This window comes from Stylophora pistillata, chromosome 3, assembly GCF_964205215.1.
Source record: "Stylophora pistillata chromosome 3, jaStyPist1.2, whole genome shotgun sequence".
NCBI lineage: Eukaryota > Metazoa > Cnidaria > Anthozoa > Scleractinia > Pocilloporidae > Stylophora > Stylophora pistillata.
Genome location: NC_142521.1, coordinates 14,754,687 through 14,773,540, shown reverse-complemented (window position 1 = coordinate 14,773,540; position 18,854 = coordinate 14,754,687). Strand labels below are relative to the sequence as shown.

General features: G+C 37.6%; 1 protein-coding gene and 1 pseudogene across 20 annotated transcripts in view; both read left to right on the top strand.

The window, feature by feature from the left end:
• Positions 1–8,637, top strand: part of LOC111323778 (uncharacterized) — a 41,766-nt gene extending 33,129 nt beyond the window's left edge. For 17 of the 19 annotated variants that reach the window (XM_088752530.1, XM_088752543.1, XM_088752541.1 and 14 more), the window contains 8 exons: positions 310–390; positions 675–833; positions 2,377–2,502; positions 2,668–2,865; positions 4,837–5,355; positions 5,748–5,822; positions 6,072–6,119; positions 6,420–8,637. In XM_088752530.1, the coding sequence (XP_088608656.1) occupies positions 310–390; positions 675–833; positions 2,377–2,502; positions 2,668–2,865; positions 4,837–5,355; positions 5,748–5,822; positions 6,072–6,119; positions 6,420–6,524 (1,311 nt within the window). In that variant the 3' untranslated portion in view covers positions 6,525–8,637. The remainder of the gene's footprint in view (positions 1–309; positions 391–674; positions 834–2,376; positions 2,503–2,667; positions 2,866–4,836; positions 5,356–5,747; positions 5,823–6,071; positions 6,120–6,419) is intronic. The other 2 variants (XM_088752533.1, XM_088752534.1) reach the window with 2 other exon arrangements.
• Positions 8,638–12,721: 4,084 nt separating this feature from the next.
• On the top strand, positions 12,722–18,695 carry LOC148734673 (uncharacterized; annotated as a pseudogene). The gene is made up of 8 exons (XR_015998580.1): positions 12,722–12,853; positions 13,807–13,891; positions 13,984–14,097; positions 14,271–14,361; positions 15,213–15,793; positions 15,948–16,144; positions 16,383–17,152; positions 17,629–18,695. The product of XR_015998580.1 is annotated as an uncharacterized LOC148734673 (transcript).
• Positions 18,696–18,854: the final 159 nt, after the last annotated feature.

The following is an 18,854-nucleotide window of genomic DNA, read 5'->3' as shown; positions in this document are numbered from 1 at the left end:
ATACAGAAGCTGTGAGCACTCATATCAGCGAAGGTATGAATCAAACGTAAGCATAAACAAAGTTATTAGAAACATCAGTGGCACAACTGATCAGTCCATGATATCCACTTAAAAAACTCTTGTAACGAAGCAGAACGAAACGCAGTCAGAAGAGTGAAAAATGAAAAAATCATCTTGGAGTGGTTTGAGCGTAAGATATCATAACCTGAAAGCTACTAACACATCGATAACTCAAACGAAACAAACTTGCAATTTCACGGAAGAAAATATACTGTTAAAAATTAATTTTCTTGTCTTTATGTATTGCAGCTTGAAAGTCGTCCAAAATATGTAGTCTTTGAGGGATATGAGGTGGGATTTATGCTTGTAAAGATTAATCACTTGATAAAGGTAAGTATTAAGCTATGATTTTCAAAAAGGTATAGTCACCAATAAGTATCACCAATCATCTCTAAATATTTAAAGGTTTCGGATATTCCTGCGGGTTGGCCCGCAGAAATATCCCATATCTTGAATGCGCAAAGAAAACAAAAAGATTAACATTCACGCAAATTAAACTGTTTTTGTTGACAAGAACATGACTTCAAGTGACTACTCATTTTTAACAAAATGAGTTTACGATTACACAATAAATAACTTCATAAACATTTTACTTGGTGTCGGTTCTTAAATAGTCAAGACATCAGCTACTACTTTATGGCTGCGATGGTCCTGGAGATCACTCAGCACAGATCACAAATAAACAGTTCCACCAAATGAAAGTGGGGAAGCAGGAGCTAGAAAAGCCAGAAAGTCGGAGTGTGACCCAAAAGTTTCAAGACATTTTAGAAAAGGTTTGTAAATATATTTACAAGGCATTTTAGAGGAGGTCGAAACTTCAAACCAATTTTGATTGACTTTGAGTTCTTTTCCTCTTTTCTTTATTAACCAGTATGCCGACATGTAATTCTTTGTCAAAAGACGGAGACTATATCTGAAACTTTCTTTATGATAACAAAAAAAAAAAAAAAAAAAAAAATAGCAATCAAAAACAAATTACCCTTTACACTGTTTATCTAAAAAGAACCACAACAGCAAAAGAATAACTTAACGAAACCTCACAAGAGGTTGGTAATCATATTTTCTGATCTGTGCTTGCTCTTATTCCTTTAATAATTGAACAGACCTCGCAGCTCAATCCGATAAAACTGGGTTGAGTTTCTTTTCTTTTAACAATTGCTCAACGCGCTTGGTTGTAGCACAAATGAATAAAGGCTGATAGTTTCGAAAGAAACTGTTTGGGGCTGCGTCGGTGGGAGTAACGAAATAATTTGGATATATCAACAAAGTTGAAATGGTAAATTGGCCACCGTAATGATTACAGAAGCTGAAGTTTCGAGCGTTAGCCCTTCGTCGGAGCGAAAGGGCTAACGACGAAAGGGACGCTCCGACGAACGGCTAACGCTCGAAACGTCACCTTCTGTAATCATTACGGTGGCCAATTTACCATTTCAACTTTGTTGATATATCCAAATTATTTGGTTGTAGCACAGCTCCAAAAATTGAAACCCAGAATTCTAAAATTGAAAGAGAAGTTGGCAGAAAGTATTTCACGACAGGTTCGCATATGTTACTTAGCCTTGAGGGGGTTTCAAACTATATTGAACATTATGAAAATAAGCAAAACTGCGAGAAAAAGGAAGATAAGAAATGATAAACAAGAATTGAAAAAGATTTCTTTCGCAAAATGTTTCCTCCAGTACTTAACCGGGTTCACGAAAAGATGATATCTGGGTGTGCTGGCCAGCCAAACCATCGAGCCATTTAGTTAGCTTCAATGTACTTAGCGTTACATATAACAACGGAATCTTCGCCAAAGTTGGACGCGAAAACTCCAAAAGACCAGTAGGTGCAGAAAATGGCACGTGTACCCCGGACCAACTCAGTGTTGCCGCCCTCGGGGTTTTTGGGTATCCTATTTATAAAATGGTATACAAAAATAGACAACAGTTACTCAAGGAATGATACGAGAACATTTTTAAGTTAATTCCTGGTGCGAACTTGACAATATTGTAGGAAAAAAGTAAAACATGAATTATCTAAAACGAAGCCTAACAACTTTACGCGGCGAAGACTAGCCATAGAATGCCTCGCTCCACAGCGAGCTCAAAATTCTGATCCCATAGCGCTACCTTTTCCTCTCACCCATCTCCAGCCCTCCGATACGTGTCAGCAAAATCGCAATTTAATCCTAATTGGATTAAATTGAAGTTAGGAGCGGCCAATCATAAAAATCACTGATCCACCTCTGCTAAAAAGCAGTTCTTTACGTTTGGCAGGCATGAAGACATGACCTCATTAATTTCTAACAAAACACATTTTTACTCTGCTACATAGAAGTTGATACCGCAATGTACTGACCTAGGCGCTAAACCCAAGCTGGTTCGGCCAGGTGAACAGAACACCAGTCCAGTAACAATAGCAATTAACGAAGATGAAACGTACAAAGTGTGTTTCACAAAGGTAGTTCCCATAAAATATCAAATTAATTGTCTAATAGCCCTGATAGAAGACCCGGAAGACGCAGATTTTCCTCCCTCCCTTCAGGTTTTTTCTTACTATTTCTGACTGGCTTGTTAACACACTGCATACTCTGTGTAATAAGCTCTCTCATTATTGAACCTATAGGAATCTGCAGCGAAAGGAGTTCTCACCATTCTTATACTGGGAGAAGCTGGAGTGGGCAAAACTAGTTTGTGCAACACTCGAACGCGTCTCCTTAAAGCGTCTGTTGGTAATGAAGTTCTCTCCCGTGGTCAGTCTGCTACCCAATTCCCTAACGAGTGTAGCCAGAAAACAAGAAATTTAAGGAAATCTTTTGAAAAGGTTGGTTATCGTATTTTTTGGTCTTTGGTTGCCATTTGCACGTAACTCGCAGCTCAGTCCAATAAAATTAGGTTAAATTTCATTGTCCTGTAACAGAAATGTTTCTTTAGATCTCATTATTTCATTTGAGATGTAACACACTGTACGAAATAAAGAGCCAAAAGTTTGAACCTGGGAGAAAAACAAGCTGGAATGAGAGAAAAAGGGTACAGAGTGTGATAGGATAAAAAATAAAAAAGCTTCGCAAGTTCCTTTAGATTTGTCTGTTTGCAAACCTTTTTGCTTTTTATGATGGGTCGAGGTGATCATTTATCTATGTGGGAATGCGAAAATGACCGTGGACATCCTGAAAGGTACAAAATTTAACGAAAACCTTTTGCTTCCAATGCGTGGGTTCGTGCTGAAGTCCCTAATAAATTCTCACACCTTCCGCTCCATTCCGTTTCACACAGCCTCGATCCCTTTCTATTACATAGTCTCGAAAAGCTTCAAATATATTTAACAATTTTATGTTTGCAATCTTCTCTCGGTCTATGATGGGCCGGGGAGAACATGCTAACCGAAGATATCCTGTAAGTTAAGTAAATTGAAGCAAAATCTGTTATTTACATTTCACGGCAACGTTTCGTTCATGACATCTTCAGTTCCCATTGCGATTGCGAGATACAATCCCTCCCGGCCGTTCTTTTTCGTTTGTCCGATTTTCAGTGGAAGTCAGTTGATAGCTTTACTCCCATGTTTTTCCCAAGGAATAAACATTTAAGATGTCAAAATGCCGATTTGTTGGGAGACAATTGCGTGCTACCAAAGCAAGGGACTATAGGCTCATGAGAGTACAAACTGTACAATATGTCCTCTTAACCAAAATTATAAAATGCAACGAAAAATAACCAAGAAATATACCTTTATTCAAAAAAGTGCTAAAACAGACCTATCAGAAGCCAAAGCGAACGCATTTCCGGCATTTACGAGACCCGGGCGATATATTCATCGTCACTTTTTACATAACTTCATGGTCATAAAATCTCGTAGCATTGTGTTAAAAATTCTGTTCCATCCCGATTAAGGTAGACCTTTTGGAGCTTAAATGAAAACTACATATTCTACGAATAATTTAAAATTAAGACTGAAAGCGAAGGAAGTAGCGATGGAGCTTCAGGTTATGAAACCCCAGGTTAGCTCACAAGGGGTTTTATAGATGGTTAGCCTTTTAAGAGTGAATCTTACGAGCGAAACTTTGATCAAAATTAATACAGAAGCTGTGAGCACTCATATCAGCGAAGGTATGAATCAAACGTAAGCGTAAACAAAGTTATTAGAAACATCAGTGGCACAACTGATCAGTCCATGATATCCACTTAAAAAACTCTTGTAACGAAGCAGAACGAAACGCAGTCAGAAGAGTGAAAAATGAAAAAATCATCTTGGAGTGGTTTGAGCGTAAGATATCATAACCTGAAAGCTACTAAGAAACATGCTAACCGTAGATATCCTGTAAGTTAAGTAAATTGAAGCAAAATCTGTTATTTACATTTCACGGGAACGTTTAGTTCATGACATCTTCAGTTCCCATTACAATTGTTCATGGAAACAGATACATTTATAGCAGACAACTGACTAAATGGGCAAGTGACTATTTTAACCCCATATCGTGGTTTAACGTTTTTGAAATAATGCACTGAAGGCCGAGGCAAAACTGCGTTATAACCATTTTTGGTTAGAGTCAAACGTTATTTTAAATCTCTTCCCTATTCATTTTCTGGAGGAAGTGGGTTGTGATAAAGAGAATTTAAAGTGCCATTGCTGTTAAACTTAATTTTTGTAACAGCTAAACAATCTTTTAGGAGAGCTACACGAGTTTGCTTCCCGTAAACTTGACTTCTAAGGTAATATTTTCTTAATATGAATTACTCGTAAAGATTTTAATGGATATGTGATGTTAATGTATACAAATTTTAACTCTCCTTTCAGGAAATCAAAGACTATATAAATACTACCGACCAGTTTATAGGAAATGCACCCAAGCAAACAGAACAAGGCGTGGTTGAAGATCTTACCTGCAAAGTTGACCAAATTTCCGAGAACTTAGAAAACCTTCAAAAGATACTCTCAGACATAAAATCCAGTTTGAATATATCAGAGTTGAAAGAAGAAACTTTAACCATGCAAAGAAAGTTCGAGTTCATCGAAAGACATAGCAGAACATTAGAGGAAGTGTACACTAAAGTAACAAGAATGACAAGCCAAGCTTGCGCATGTGATGAGTTCGTCAGGAGAAAGTTTTATGACTTTACTTATTACAACTTGAAAGCCGTTCACAATGATCTGAACTCTCGTGTTGCGGACCTGAAGTCAGCGGACACAAACTTTACAGAGGAAGAAAATGAAAAACTTCAAATTCTGCTGGCAGACCAAGAAGGAAGAGAAAAACAGGTTGCAGAGTTGGAAGCAACTCGGACGCGGCTATTCTCAGGTATTCTTGGCTCCCCAGTATGTAAATATACCTGCATTCTTGATGTTGTTTTTGTTGTTGTTGTTTTATTTGCATGCTTTTGGCTAATATCCATGCTTTCCCCTTGTCATGTAGACTTTTTTTAGTGCGTCTGCGTTCAGAAAAATCTGAATTATTTCAAGCCCACTTCTAGAATTCTACTGGCTTGTGGTATGGGAGAAGAGAAAAATCGGGTAGCCAGACATCCAACGGTGAAATGTGAAGTACTATCGAACCACACCAAACAACCTTAATAAAAGAAGAGAAACACGGTTCGGAGTAAGATATTAGGTGTGGGGATTAAGAGTATTAAGGAGATCTTTACTTACTTTCAGGTAAAAACCCACCACTAATTAGAACTAAACTGCTCTTATTTTTGTTTTGATTGCAGGCTGGGGAAGAACGGAGGGTATCTCCATATTCAACATCAGAGAGACGAAACTCGGCGCCATCTATTCCAGTGCAGGTAAATTTGAGAGAATGTGAAACTTCTAACTGCCGTCTTCGGCAGTGGTTTCTATTTACGTGCATGGTGTCCTACTCGTTAGGGTGTGAGTTAAAATGGTTTAGAAAGGGGTTGATGGTAGGGCTCAAGGGAACCAAAACCGTGAACTGGTCAGATTTACAGAAAAATACACCAAGCTTAAAATTTAAGTTTTCAATGAATAACCTTGGGATAAACTTCTTTAAATGATTTCGAAATTTTGTCTTTCAGATACCAAGAGAAGATACAGATGCGGTGTTGTCGAGGAAATCCAGCAAGGTTTGGTCCAGTTTTTGCTGGCACAATACTCACTTTTTACGTTAGTTAACATAGAGATAACTGTTTCCAGTTTGCCTTCATGTTTCGAAGATTTTTCATTGATGCCTCCAAAGGAGGCCTTGCACTTTTTCTTGTCGGTTTAAGTCCAGTAGCGCTAAAACATCGGTGTCCTGTATAAGCAGCGCGGCATATGGCTCCTGATAATTTTTTGTTGGCTGAGCTACTTTACTCATGATCAACTAGTAATTTAAGTTTTTTTTGGCCCTGTAATGAGTTATAATTGAAAATCCTCTTTTGCAGATCAAACGGACCAAGACATGGGGTATTTTTGGAAGCAGGAGGAAGAGCAATGAAAATACGTGCAATCTTGTTTCCTATTCTAAAAAGGCTCTCGAGGATTCTTGACTCCAAAGGAAGGTCTTGAGTAAAAAGTTGAAGGTCACATGTCGTTATGCATTATTCCATCGAAACTATGTACACTCGTTATACCCAATGAAAGGTTTTTGTTTCATGTCTATAAAAGTCTCTCGAGGACTTGACCAAGCTACAGCTATGCAAAACGGAGCCTCTACCATCTTTGCCAAAGAGGCAATTTCTACTATTTATCTTATTGGTGGTTAAGCAAGCAAAGTCTGCAAGCTGACCTAAAAGAAGTGAGTTTTGAGCATTCATGCTTTTATGATATAATAGGAAGAATTATAAACATAGTATAACGGTGCGTTGCTTTGTTGCTCGTTTTCTAGCATAGCATATCATGGATAATTCAAAGTGAGCCATGTTTCACATTGATATTGTTTTTTGTTTATGTTACTTTTTAAGTAAGTCACTATTTTTATTTAACTAGATATATAGGTAGATGGATAGATACTTTATCAACGTGTACAGTTTCGAAATATCTTTAGAGGCAAGTTAAATGTTTAGTGGAACTGATAAATAGTGTCATCACTATTGTTATCAATATTAATGCTATTTTAATTTATTGTTATCATCATTTTATGGCACTAGGACTCAGATTGTAAAGATATTTCTTTTCAAAAAACTACTAAAGATATCTTTAGAGGGAAGTTGAATGTTTAGCTGGCAAACATTTGAGAAGACGTTGCGATTTTTTGGATAAACTTTTAAAACCGGGGCCGCAGAAGAAAACGGCAAATAAACATTGGTACATGCTTTAACTTTAAACATCAAAAGGCTTATATAAACGTAAAGTGTAAAATATTATAGTGTAGAATAGCAAGAATGCAATATATGAATAGTAAGCTCAGTGGATCGAGGCCTGGAGACTGTCAACATTATGAAAACTACGATTTCATTTCATAACAATTAGGTCAGGTTTTACAAAATAAGTGTTAGATTGTGTTCCAAATTTCTAGTCATATAATCATACCTCGAACACTGCACAACCGATATGTACATCAAAGCTGATCGGGTGTGTTACAGGTAATGAATAAATATAACATAAGGAACATAGTGATAGTGGAAAATTAAAAAAAAAAAACAGAAAAAAAAATCGGAAAATCAATGACTTTAATGAAAAATGCTGCTTGGGAAACAATTTTTTAGCCTTAGTCGTGCTAATTGAATGCAAAACATGAACGTGAAACTTTTAACACTGCGTTCGGAGGTCGATGACGGTATTCTTCCGAAGTCTCCACAGAAGCACGAGGATGAGCCAATGAGAATGCGTCGAATCTTTTTTCTCATTCTCAAAGGGTTCTGGAAGGTTCTTTACTTCTGATGATGTGGGTCACAAGGCTAATGCATTCTATAAACAAACTTGTTTTGCCAAATGGAAACATTTTTCATGTCCAGAGCAAGTGCGTTGTGGAAAGAAAATTAATTTTAGTTGAGTATAACTTTTTCTATGAAAAGTTGAGATTCTATCCTTTTCACTAAAGAGAACATTTCTGATGTTTCTTATTTAGTAGTTAAGAATACAAGGTCCGCAAGAAGACTCAAAGGAAATTATAAATGTAAGAATTCTTTCTTTCAGAATACAACAGGAAGTATAAATAGAGTATAAGCTAAGTTTATTGTTTTGTTTCCCATGAGCGGGCAGTAACATGCCATTGTAAGTAAAGAAATTAAGTGTTAGTTGGAAATTTAAAAAAAAAAACAAAAAACAGAAAAACAAAAAAAACCCCCAATAATCAGTTAAAACTAGGTCAAAGTAAATGTGATAACTAATGAACGGTCCCTTACTCGTTATTGAATTATGCCCGTAATTAATTAAGAAAGAGGGATTTCGCTGGATAATGATCACTTGTAGTTGGCGTTGTGACTCTTTTTCATAGTTATTTAGAATGCAAAAACAGTTAAGCTGAGATACTAGTGATCTCGATGTGATAATTGTGGATAAAACATGAATTAGACATAAATTAGACATGAATTTTCATAACTTATTTTAAGAGTTACTTTGCAATTACTAAACTCGTCAAGCTGGGTTTAGTCGACAATTTTCAGTTGCTTTAGAATTATTTTCTGAATTGTGAAATAAATTAAAAAGAGAAAAAAGGAATTTGACAAGTATTACTCGCTTTTGTTTCGCTAAGGTTACCCCCAGCATTTCGCCAAATTTCGCCGACTGTTCGCCGGTACCCATTTCCACGATGACTAGGCAAAGCCTCGAACCAGGACTTCTCGACCCAGTACCTAACGAGCTGACCTTTAAGCAACCGCGGTTCCCAACGTATTATTTTCTATTCCCTTATTGATTGACTTAATCAGTTCGGTTCCTATGGCGGGCAAGATACAAGCCACATTCTTTTTCTGCATGTTTGTGGACTGGGGCGAGGCCTATTTATGGCCCACCGGTCCTGCCTCCTGCCGCTTGCTGGGTGATTCAAAAAGTGGGGAGAAACATTCCACTGCGTCTCGTGTTTCTCTTTACTCTTCTTTCGTGCTCTAGCCACTTTCTGCGCGCTTTACAGCATAACAAAGCTCTGTCAAAGCTTCTATATTTTATTAATTAGGTGTCTTTCTTTATAGAACAAAGTAAGTATAAATTTTGATATGAATTTATCTAAGAGCTCATCCACATGTAGCTTAAACCTGTTTTAAAGCTTTTTTGTTGAACACGGTCTAAATTTCACCGAAGGCGCTTAAACCGATGCTTGTCGACTTCAAATGGAGCACAAGTTAGTGACAACTAGAATTCTATGGATAGTTCAGTGTTTTAGTTCTCTTTTCTGATTTGCACTCTGCTAAAACCCAAATTAACTAAACATGTTTTGTTGGCGTGCATTGGTTACAAGAGAGTCTCGCTGCTATCCCTTGCGTGCGGAAAGCTCCTCTATATCTTGTCTTCGTCAGCGCTTCTGCACGGCGTCCTTTATTTTTAGGTGATAGGAAAGCCTTATGATGAAAACGAAGTAGACATGTTTCCGTGTTTGCCTTCTTCCTTCTCTTTAGTGAAAGGTCGTGCTAATTTTTTTTAAAGAAGAATTTATTTCATATATACTGAGATTTACACTGTGAAGTACTACCGTTCGTGTCTCTGATTGGACGAACGATGTACTGATTTTCACAGTTGTTCGCTTCCAATCTTCCTCACTCGTTCGTAGCGGGGCTCCCACGCTCTGCCCCACACCCATGGAATATGGTCAACCTCTTTTCTTTTGGTTGTCACGTGACTGACCGATCGTACGTATGTACGTACGTGCCCTCTGTCATGTATACTATCACGAAAGTACCATATAATCCGCGCGGCCGACTCTCCAAATATTCATGTCGGATTTTTCGTTCATTTGCGGTCGAGTTAGAGCTTTTGGAACTCAGAATGTAAAGTAACAATGCTATAGAATGCTCTGCTTATAAAAAAAAACGGATATTAAGGTCTTTTAAGGTGACAGAATAAGCTCTCGAGTCAACGACACTACGATTCTCTAAGGCGATGCGAATTATGGACGTAAAGTGAAAACCGAACTTTCGGACTTCAAGCAGGGCCTAGCGACAATTTGACAATTCGATGACCCGGTAGTTATTATGTTCGAGTAACAACGTGTTCAAAAGGTATTGTTCAACAGAAGATTTTTCGTCAAATTGAAGTTTTTTCAAAACTTTTCAACATAACACTGCGCAATTTCTGGCCTTGAAAGCACGTAAACAGCGATCTAAGCATGATAAATTTTACCGCGTGGGCTTTGTACACGTAAGAAATTCGTACGTTTTTCGCTTATAACAGCAAATCAAAAACTGTTTTGAATAAATCTGTCGTCCCGAAATATTTCTTGGCCATTTTAGTCTTGCTTCCATGGAACTTGAGATCTCTTCACTCGCGGAAAAATTCGCATATTCCATTTTGAAATATGATCCACATGCCCATTTGCACACATGCGAAAATATTTCACGATTTTTATCTTTCATCTTGACTTTTGAGTTAAAACGTAATCTGCGCCTATCGCTTTTTTCGTCGGAAATAGGTTCTTTAATTAGTCTTCTTTCGCTGGAGCTTGTTTTTTGGGAAAGGTGATTTTTAAAAATTTACTGCGCATTGTGTTTGCTGTCTTGGTTTCTCCAAAATTTTGACTTTTCACAGGCACGTGTTACACGCAAGTGTCAATGGGTTTAATCTATACTGAATGAATTTTTGGCTAAAAATTTTTAATATATGTAAAAAAATTTTAAAGCAAAATTTTCACTTATTGGGAGCTCCGCTTTTAGGCTTGGCTAAATCTATATATTATTTTTGATGCATCGCAACAGGTGAAGCAAAGTCGTGCCTGCGCGCTTCACATGGAGTAAGCTCTATTTCGGTTTTTTTTTTTTTCAAAAGAAGAAACTTATTTTAAATTTGGAGTATAGTTAAGAGTATTTGCGAGACCAAAATGAAAGCTTTTATTAATGGAAATTTGCTTTTTAGGAGAGAAAGTGCCCTTTCGAGGCCTTTCTTAAAACTTTATTTGACCATCAATGAATTTTCGAGAATGGTTAACACCACCAAAAGCCCAAAAATATTATGTGCTATTTTCTAGATTAGACACCGACACAACTAAATACAAATATTTCAAAGTTAAACGACGTCCGTCGTGGCCAGCTGGACAAACCGGTGAGAATTAATAACCTTTTATCGTAAGTACGAATATCACTTTTGCCTCTTCTGTGTCGAGAAATTAAATTCACAAATTCCTTTCGTACCGAAATAACGCGATGTTAAACTGGTACTACTTCCATTTCAGCAGCGGTTAGCAAAGTCTGAGAAAAGCGTGCAGATCACATAATTAATTCTATGTTCGGTTTACTACGTTAGTTTGTTGACTTATCTAAAATAACTCTAATGTCCGTGATAAAAAAGAAAACGTTTTATATAGATGTGTGTATACAGCTTGAGGTTTAAGAAAAGAAACCTTTTGTAAAATTAGTCAAGAAGTCCGCTGGGGTGACATGTTATAATATTGTACATAAAAAAGGCTTCGTCCAAACAGAGTGACCGAGCCTGATCAAATTGTCGTCTGAAAAGTTGATCTACAAACGCTAATTGGAACTAATTTTAGGAGGCGGGAATGAAGATGTGACGCAGACGAGGTTTAAAGTTTATGATTTAGAGCAGTGAAGTCTTAAAAGCTCGCTCAGCTCAAGGAAAAATATGCTTCATCAAACCCTGGTATTTTAACTTCGGCTTGCACATTTTTGTAAAGAATCTAAGTTGGAATCAATCCTGAAAGAGAGGCTAATGAGCAGAGTAAAAAACCTCTCGAACATACCAATAATAAAACGTACTAATTTCACGACGAAAGCAAATTAAGTTTCTACTGTAAACTGTCACTAGACCTGATAACAATATCTAAGAGGGTTCAAAAACAAAATATTTTGTGGCTCTTGACATTTCATTAGGTCTACAATAGAAGACGGACCTGGGTCAAAACTGTGAAATCGGCACTGAGAGAGAGAGGCATTATATGAAAAACATTGAAGATTTTTACCCCTAGCGCGGCCCATCATTAAAACCAGACGTACTAAAAAAAAAAAAAAAAAAAAAAAGAGCGGAACGTGTCTAAACGAGTGTTTTTCGATAGAAAATAAACAGATGTCTCATTTTTGTAGATTTTTCATTTTTGTTAGAATCTGGACAGAGAATATTTTATGAGGACATTTAAAGCAGGTGATTGGTTGCTAAGAAACTGAAATTGGCTGCTGACCCTCATCAAACTCCACCTTTAAACATGCATTTTAATACGTGCTCCTTTGAGTCATCAGTTAAATTTAATCACGTTTCCTCGTGTATTACAAAATTAGCGATAAAATCAGTTTAAAATATTTCAAAGCATCCTGCAGGTGACCAACGAAATGCTAAGACATTCTAAGCGCCGAAATGTAAGTAAGGTCCTATTTCATTGGCAGGGCAATGGCTATTTTCTTTTTATCGGAAGATTCAGAAGATCCGAGATGATTATTAATACCATTTTTAGTAATCCATACAGGTTGTAGGGACACATTTAGAAATTTTCAATCGTCAGTATCCTCGATTCTCCCGATTTTGAATTTGGCTGTACTGTAGCCAAGCATTTAACTATTGCTGTTTAGCCGTTTGGAGAGTCCTTGACGCCCTAAATTTGAACTTGTCATACGGATCGGATGTCGTTCGTACATCGCGAAAATCTAGTATGTGTTGGGCTGATAGAAGTGCTCCTAATCTCCACGATTTGTCCTCGAATATTCCAAACGCTGAAGATTTACAGCCGAGGTTAATCGAGTCTGAAAAATCTGGAACGATTTGGGGAGTAATGAATTATATGGTGTGGGATTTGCTAGTCCCTGTACGATGAAACCCGACTTCAAGGATCAACAATAGTCTCAGTCGCCTCGTGCTTTTAAAAACTGGACACGCTTACAAACCTCTTTAGGTCAAGTTACGTGCACGATTCAATTCAGCTGTGTAAGCTTTTACTGAGAACATGGCCTAAACGAGCTTAATCGCCAGCTGTCAAATTGGCCAAATAGTGGCCGTCAACCACCAAAAATGCAAGATTTTCGTCGGCGTAAAATCTCTAAGATAATTCTCTTTGAGAAGTCACGAGAGTAAATTGTATGTAAGCCATCACCTTAAGTATTCAGAGTTTATGAACAGTTTCTTTGTTACACGTACACATCTACAGCTAACTGACAAAACGTAATTTCCTTGGAAACACTTCCAATATCGCAAAATGTTACTCGCGTATTTGAGGATGCAAGAAAACACGATAAATCTGATAGATTACAGACCATCTCGAATCAACTGGTAACTTAGCTGCAGCTGTCATGTCACACATTTTAACAAAAAATTCTTTTCCTAATTTTAGTGTGAATCTGAAGTCAGTGAACAGACTCACAAAATTTAAATTTGCCAAAAGAAGCTTCAAAGATACTCCAAAGCGTTTTGTGCAACAATAAGAGACTTGGCCAGCGAGTTTTACAAACAGAGAATAAAGAACTGCTTCTCAAAATACTGTACCTGTGGAGGCGGCAATCTGTGTAAAGGAAACAAGCAATTTTAACACCAACATTTTAATCTGATTTTTAAAATCTTCATTAAAAATTTTCTTATTCAAATCTTTGCAAAACTGCTTTCTTTAATGGGAAATAAAAGCCTTAATAACAACAAGGTAGGCGTCTTTCTTAAAGATTGACCGTGAACCGTCAAATGGCAAATTGAAAATTGTAAAAAAAAAAAACTTTACCAATTTTTGAGTTTTAATTTTTTTCTCCACAGATATTAACAATTGTCCTAGTGGCAGTTTTGTTTGCTATCATAGCTGAAAAGATGTATTTCGGTCCTAGTTTCCAAAAACGTGGGGGTAAGTTAACAAAAGAGTTTTCATATGTTTCACAAGATCTCAAACAGACTTGCATAATCCTTACAAAACACGGAAGGCTGTTCAATGAACAGAAGCAATCACTGAGACGGTAGCAAAAGCGATGAACCAATCAGCAAGGGCAACAAAGACGCGTGACCGATGGGAAGCACGGGAAAAGTCACCTTATCAAGAGGACAGAACTGATGGTAGGTTGTCAATCTTCCTTTGTGATGGTATTTCCGATACCAAATGATAACTCGGCCTCATGTCTGTGTTTTTTCTGTGGAAATGGTATGGTCATGATGTAAAGTCGCATCGCTCTGAACACAGTGTGTCACCGGCCACACAGCAATACTTATGTGATATTTGTTTTGTCCAGATCTTAGCCTTTGTCCTCATCTGGGTTTACACAATGATTCACATAAAAATAAGACGTCGTCGCCACCTGAAATGAAATGCAAGGCACATAGGTAAGGATCCTGAGAAGTTAGCTTATTGATAAGTAAGGGTAAAGTTACTTCAACATCAGGCCGTTTATTTCCCTCTTTTTTAACTTCTGCTTGACAGTTTCCTCTCCCCCACAGCATACAAAGAGGTTTTTTTTAATGCGTTTAAATCTCAAACAAAGTTGAACTTCTTTCAAAATTAAAAGATTCAGAAAAACAACTTTTGTTACTTATATATTCCCAACATACCTAACGCGAAGAAGCTGTGTTAATTTGGCTTGATATAATATCTTTTGGTAAGAAATGCAATTGAAACGTATGTGCACGATCTTCGCAGTAAAGAGCACAATTTAAGTAATAGCGAAAATCAGACCTGGATAAATTTAGGCCTGTACGGGATTCGAACCACTGACCTCTGCGGTACTAATGCAACGATCTACCAATTGAGCTAATAAGCCAACTGAGAGAAGATCATCAAATTAATTCAACATATATAAAGCAATTTAGTTTTGCTGACTAAGTTGATAAATTGGCTTCCGCAAAACCTATATAAAGCTGACGATTGGAGCGTGGGCCCTTTGCTCTGACGAATGGCCAACGCTCAAAATGTCAGCTTTATGACTCTTTACGGAAGCCAATTTATATCTTCAACTCACCTGATGAAACCAAACTATCGTATATTATCGTGTATTACCCCACCGACGGAGCACCACAGTTTCTTAAGAAAACGTGACGTGTCCCTTTATTAGTTTGTAAGAAATGACCAAGTAAAAATAACATACCCGTTAATCTTACAAATCTAAGGAAATGAATGTTTTGCCTATAAGGCAAATAATTGTTAAATTGTATTAATCTGGTTTGTGCATTATCTATAGTTCAGACAAAGAAGGCTGTGAACAAGCTTATCAGTATTATGGACACCCAGGACATGTGGAGAATAGAAGCTGCGACGAGGTTAATTACACAGACATCTGTTCGTTCCAAGTTACAAAGTCAGGAGAACAAACACTGTCATGTGACGCTAGGGTTTGTGGATCTTCACGTATTGAAATCGGCTCCATAAATCCAAATATAGGAAAAATTTCTGAATGGACGCCATTATCGAAGAAAACAATGGCCTTAACCGTTCAAAAAGCTGTGGAAACAAACAGGAAAAACGGGTTTGACTTCCTTTTTTTGAGGTGTGGAAGTCTTCTCCAAGTGCTCATCTTTCCCCCGATATTACACAAACTTAAAGATAGCCGAGACAGACATAAAATCAATGTTAACGTGATCCTTCTGGATTCTATATCCAGAGCGCATTTTTACAGAAGTCTTCCACGAGCTGTGGATGTTCTCCGAAAAATTTCACGTGATCCTAGCATCAAGGCCTCTTCCCTGGACTTTGAACTCTTCCAGAGTGTAGGTCAACAGACATTTGATAACTTGAGGCCATTTTTCTCAGGAGTCATAAAAGGTACGAATATAAAACGCGATCTATACAACTGTTTTCAAAACTGTTTGTCGTACATTCAAACTGGCCAAAGCAGCCTTCCTTCCCCATCCTTTAGGAGTTCCTTTACACAACGTGTATGCACAAACCAGACTCATTGAAGTTGTTTGAATCTTAGATGATAACGTTTTAACTGACACCGCAAAGACTAGTAAGGCTCCTTTAGGCGCAGAGGTGCTGTACGGGACCTTCAAAAAAATGGGGCTATCAGACCCTTTATCAAGAGGATCTTTGCTTGTTTGACCTTTGGGGAACGGTCTTGACAGATCTTGAAATAAGAAGAAAACCCAGCACGGACCCAGAATTCATAGAAAGGTAAAGCTTTCAGAATATGGGGTTTTGAAGAAATTTGGTAGGCCCTCTATCACAATGAAATTGTCCTTAAAGTTGATTCTTTGAATGCCTCTGCTTCGTGGAAGTACTTCAGTTTTTGATCTATTACACTGAAAGAGCCTGTGACAAACATGTTGACAACAAGTCGATAACTGGTCGTAACTTTTTTTCAAAGAAACCATTATTTGACAGCCAAAATTAAATTTGTAATATTTTCCAGGTGGAGAGAATTCCAAGAACGGATTAAGAAGAAATTCATCGATAACTTTGGCCTGATGCATTTCTCCGGAACCGTACTGGAAAAGTATAATGAAACAAACCATTATGAAAATCCTCCAAAAGTGTGCTTAAATGGACAGTTCTTCAATAAATATTTCATGGATTATCTACAAATGGTGTACACTGCTATTAAAAACGACTCCAGGGTGAAACCAGTTCTTTCGTTCATGCATTTCAACACCGGACACGAATACACTGGTAAACGGATAAGAAACATGGACGCCAATTTAGCAGAATTCTTTATCAACATGGCGGCGATACCTGACACCCTGACGATGATAATTTCTGACCACGGTAATAAAAACACTCACTACAGTCAGAACACAGAGGAGGGAAGAAGAGAAGTATTTGACCCTATTTCTTTCATGGTTATTCCCGATGATGTCGCAAAAATACTTGGCAAGGAAAGGATGACTGCCTTAGTTGAAAATCAAAGACGTCTCTTTACATTTCTCGATGTGCACCGTGCACTTACGAGTTTAAACGACCCTGAGAAGATGCTGTCCCAGAATACTTCAGAGGCTGGCATATTTGCAGTCTTACCGGCAGATCGCACATGTGCAGACTTAAGCCTGATGCCGCTAACCTTGTGCAAGCGCGAGGACTTTGACAGATATAATTCGGTTGAAGATAACTCAGACAGTCACAAGTGGTTGGCAGAATTTGCTCTTGGAACTTTAAACGACGCCATTCAAAAACAACACATGGGAGGTAAGAGAGAAAGGGTATCGGATAACACTATGACTGGATTTACAGATTTAGAGAAGTATTTCCTATCGGTGTTTATTAATGATAAAGGAATCTTTAATCATTTTTCTCACGATTATCAGTCATTATCAAATCTTAAACTAGGCCATGAATTGAATTTAAGGTTTACACTCCTAAAGTTACCAGGCAGTCTAAGATTAGAAAAATCATCATAACATCACTTTCGCACATTACATATATACTTAGTATATTTCTTAGTTCACCAGCGGGTCCTCTACAGACAGGTGGTAGGGCATTTGATTGTCCTATCAGAAAGTCTCTGGCCTAAATCCTCTTTGGCGACCCAAATATTTTCTTTTCCTAGGCTGGTAACACATGGTTCAAGTCCCTTTTTTAATTAATCAAATCCTGGTTTGACAAACTAGAATTCGCCGTCATTATCGATGTCTTTTCAATGTTATTTTGCATTCTTCCTTAAGGTGACAATGGTAGCCAATTATCGTCAACTTTAAAACAGGGATACGGAAACTGCCAACGCTTGGTGGGAAAATCGTTCACAAATATTGTACAACGGGCGCAAGGAGAGTATATCAGCACAACAATGTACATTCACGTGCTCCCCCCACCCGGATACAAAGAGGACGAAGTTTTCAAGGTTTCTGTTAAACAATATTCTCAAGTTAAAGATAAAGTGTGGTTGACTAGCTTTGTACGGGTGTCTACCTACAGCAAGTTTGAGTCATGTGCAGATAAATCGGTGGATAAAAAACTTTGTGCCTGCGCCAAACAGGAAACCACTGAACCTACAAACAATGAACAAAAATTTGCGGTAAAGGTCCCGAGCAAAATGTTTGCCTCAACAACGATTGTGAAAGATCTGCACTCGGGGTGTCTCTTGTTCTTGAGACGAAATCATCAAACATTTTCTCTTGCGCTGGAAGTAACGAACGTGTGTTTTGATCGAACTTACGGGTTTGAGCTATCTGGCTCGTCCGGTGAAAGAGTGTATTCTATAATCTTGCCAATTTATCTTGAATTAGCCCCACAAACTTTTTACTTCTTGACCTCCATTAATAGGTATACCTATAAAGACAGTTACCCTCTAGATGTTTACGCGGATGTAAAAGTTAAATACACCTATTTCGACAAGTTCACGGATTTGGGAAAATTTGACGTTTCATAAATCTAAAAAACATGTTTGATATAAATCAGAAAAATACTTGCTTTCAATTGTTTCGTTACTGTGGAATATTGTACTCACATTCTGATACTATGTCAGACTTAGTTATCCACTACTTAAAGATCTTTCAGAATAATGAAAAATTTTTTAGAAATATTGACCATTTGGAGTTGCAGTCCTCAAATTCCGTAATATATAGATTTAGCCAAGCCTAAAAGAGGAGCTCCCAAGCTCGTAATATCAATGAAAACATAAAAGATTTGCATTTGCCAAGATTCGACTGAGACACCCCTCCTTTCATTTTGAGAGTCTTCCCTACCCTATCCGTGCAATCTGAAGGCACGTACGTACGTACGCTCGGTCAGTCAAGTGACATCCAGACGAAAAGAGGTTGACCATATTCCATTGGTATGGGGCTCTGCTTCGCGCGCTATTACATCCGGTCTCCTGGTCTTAGTAAAAATTACCTGACCCCACCCAAGTAGTGTTCTAATGATCCCCATCATTAGCAGTTGATTTTCTTTA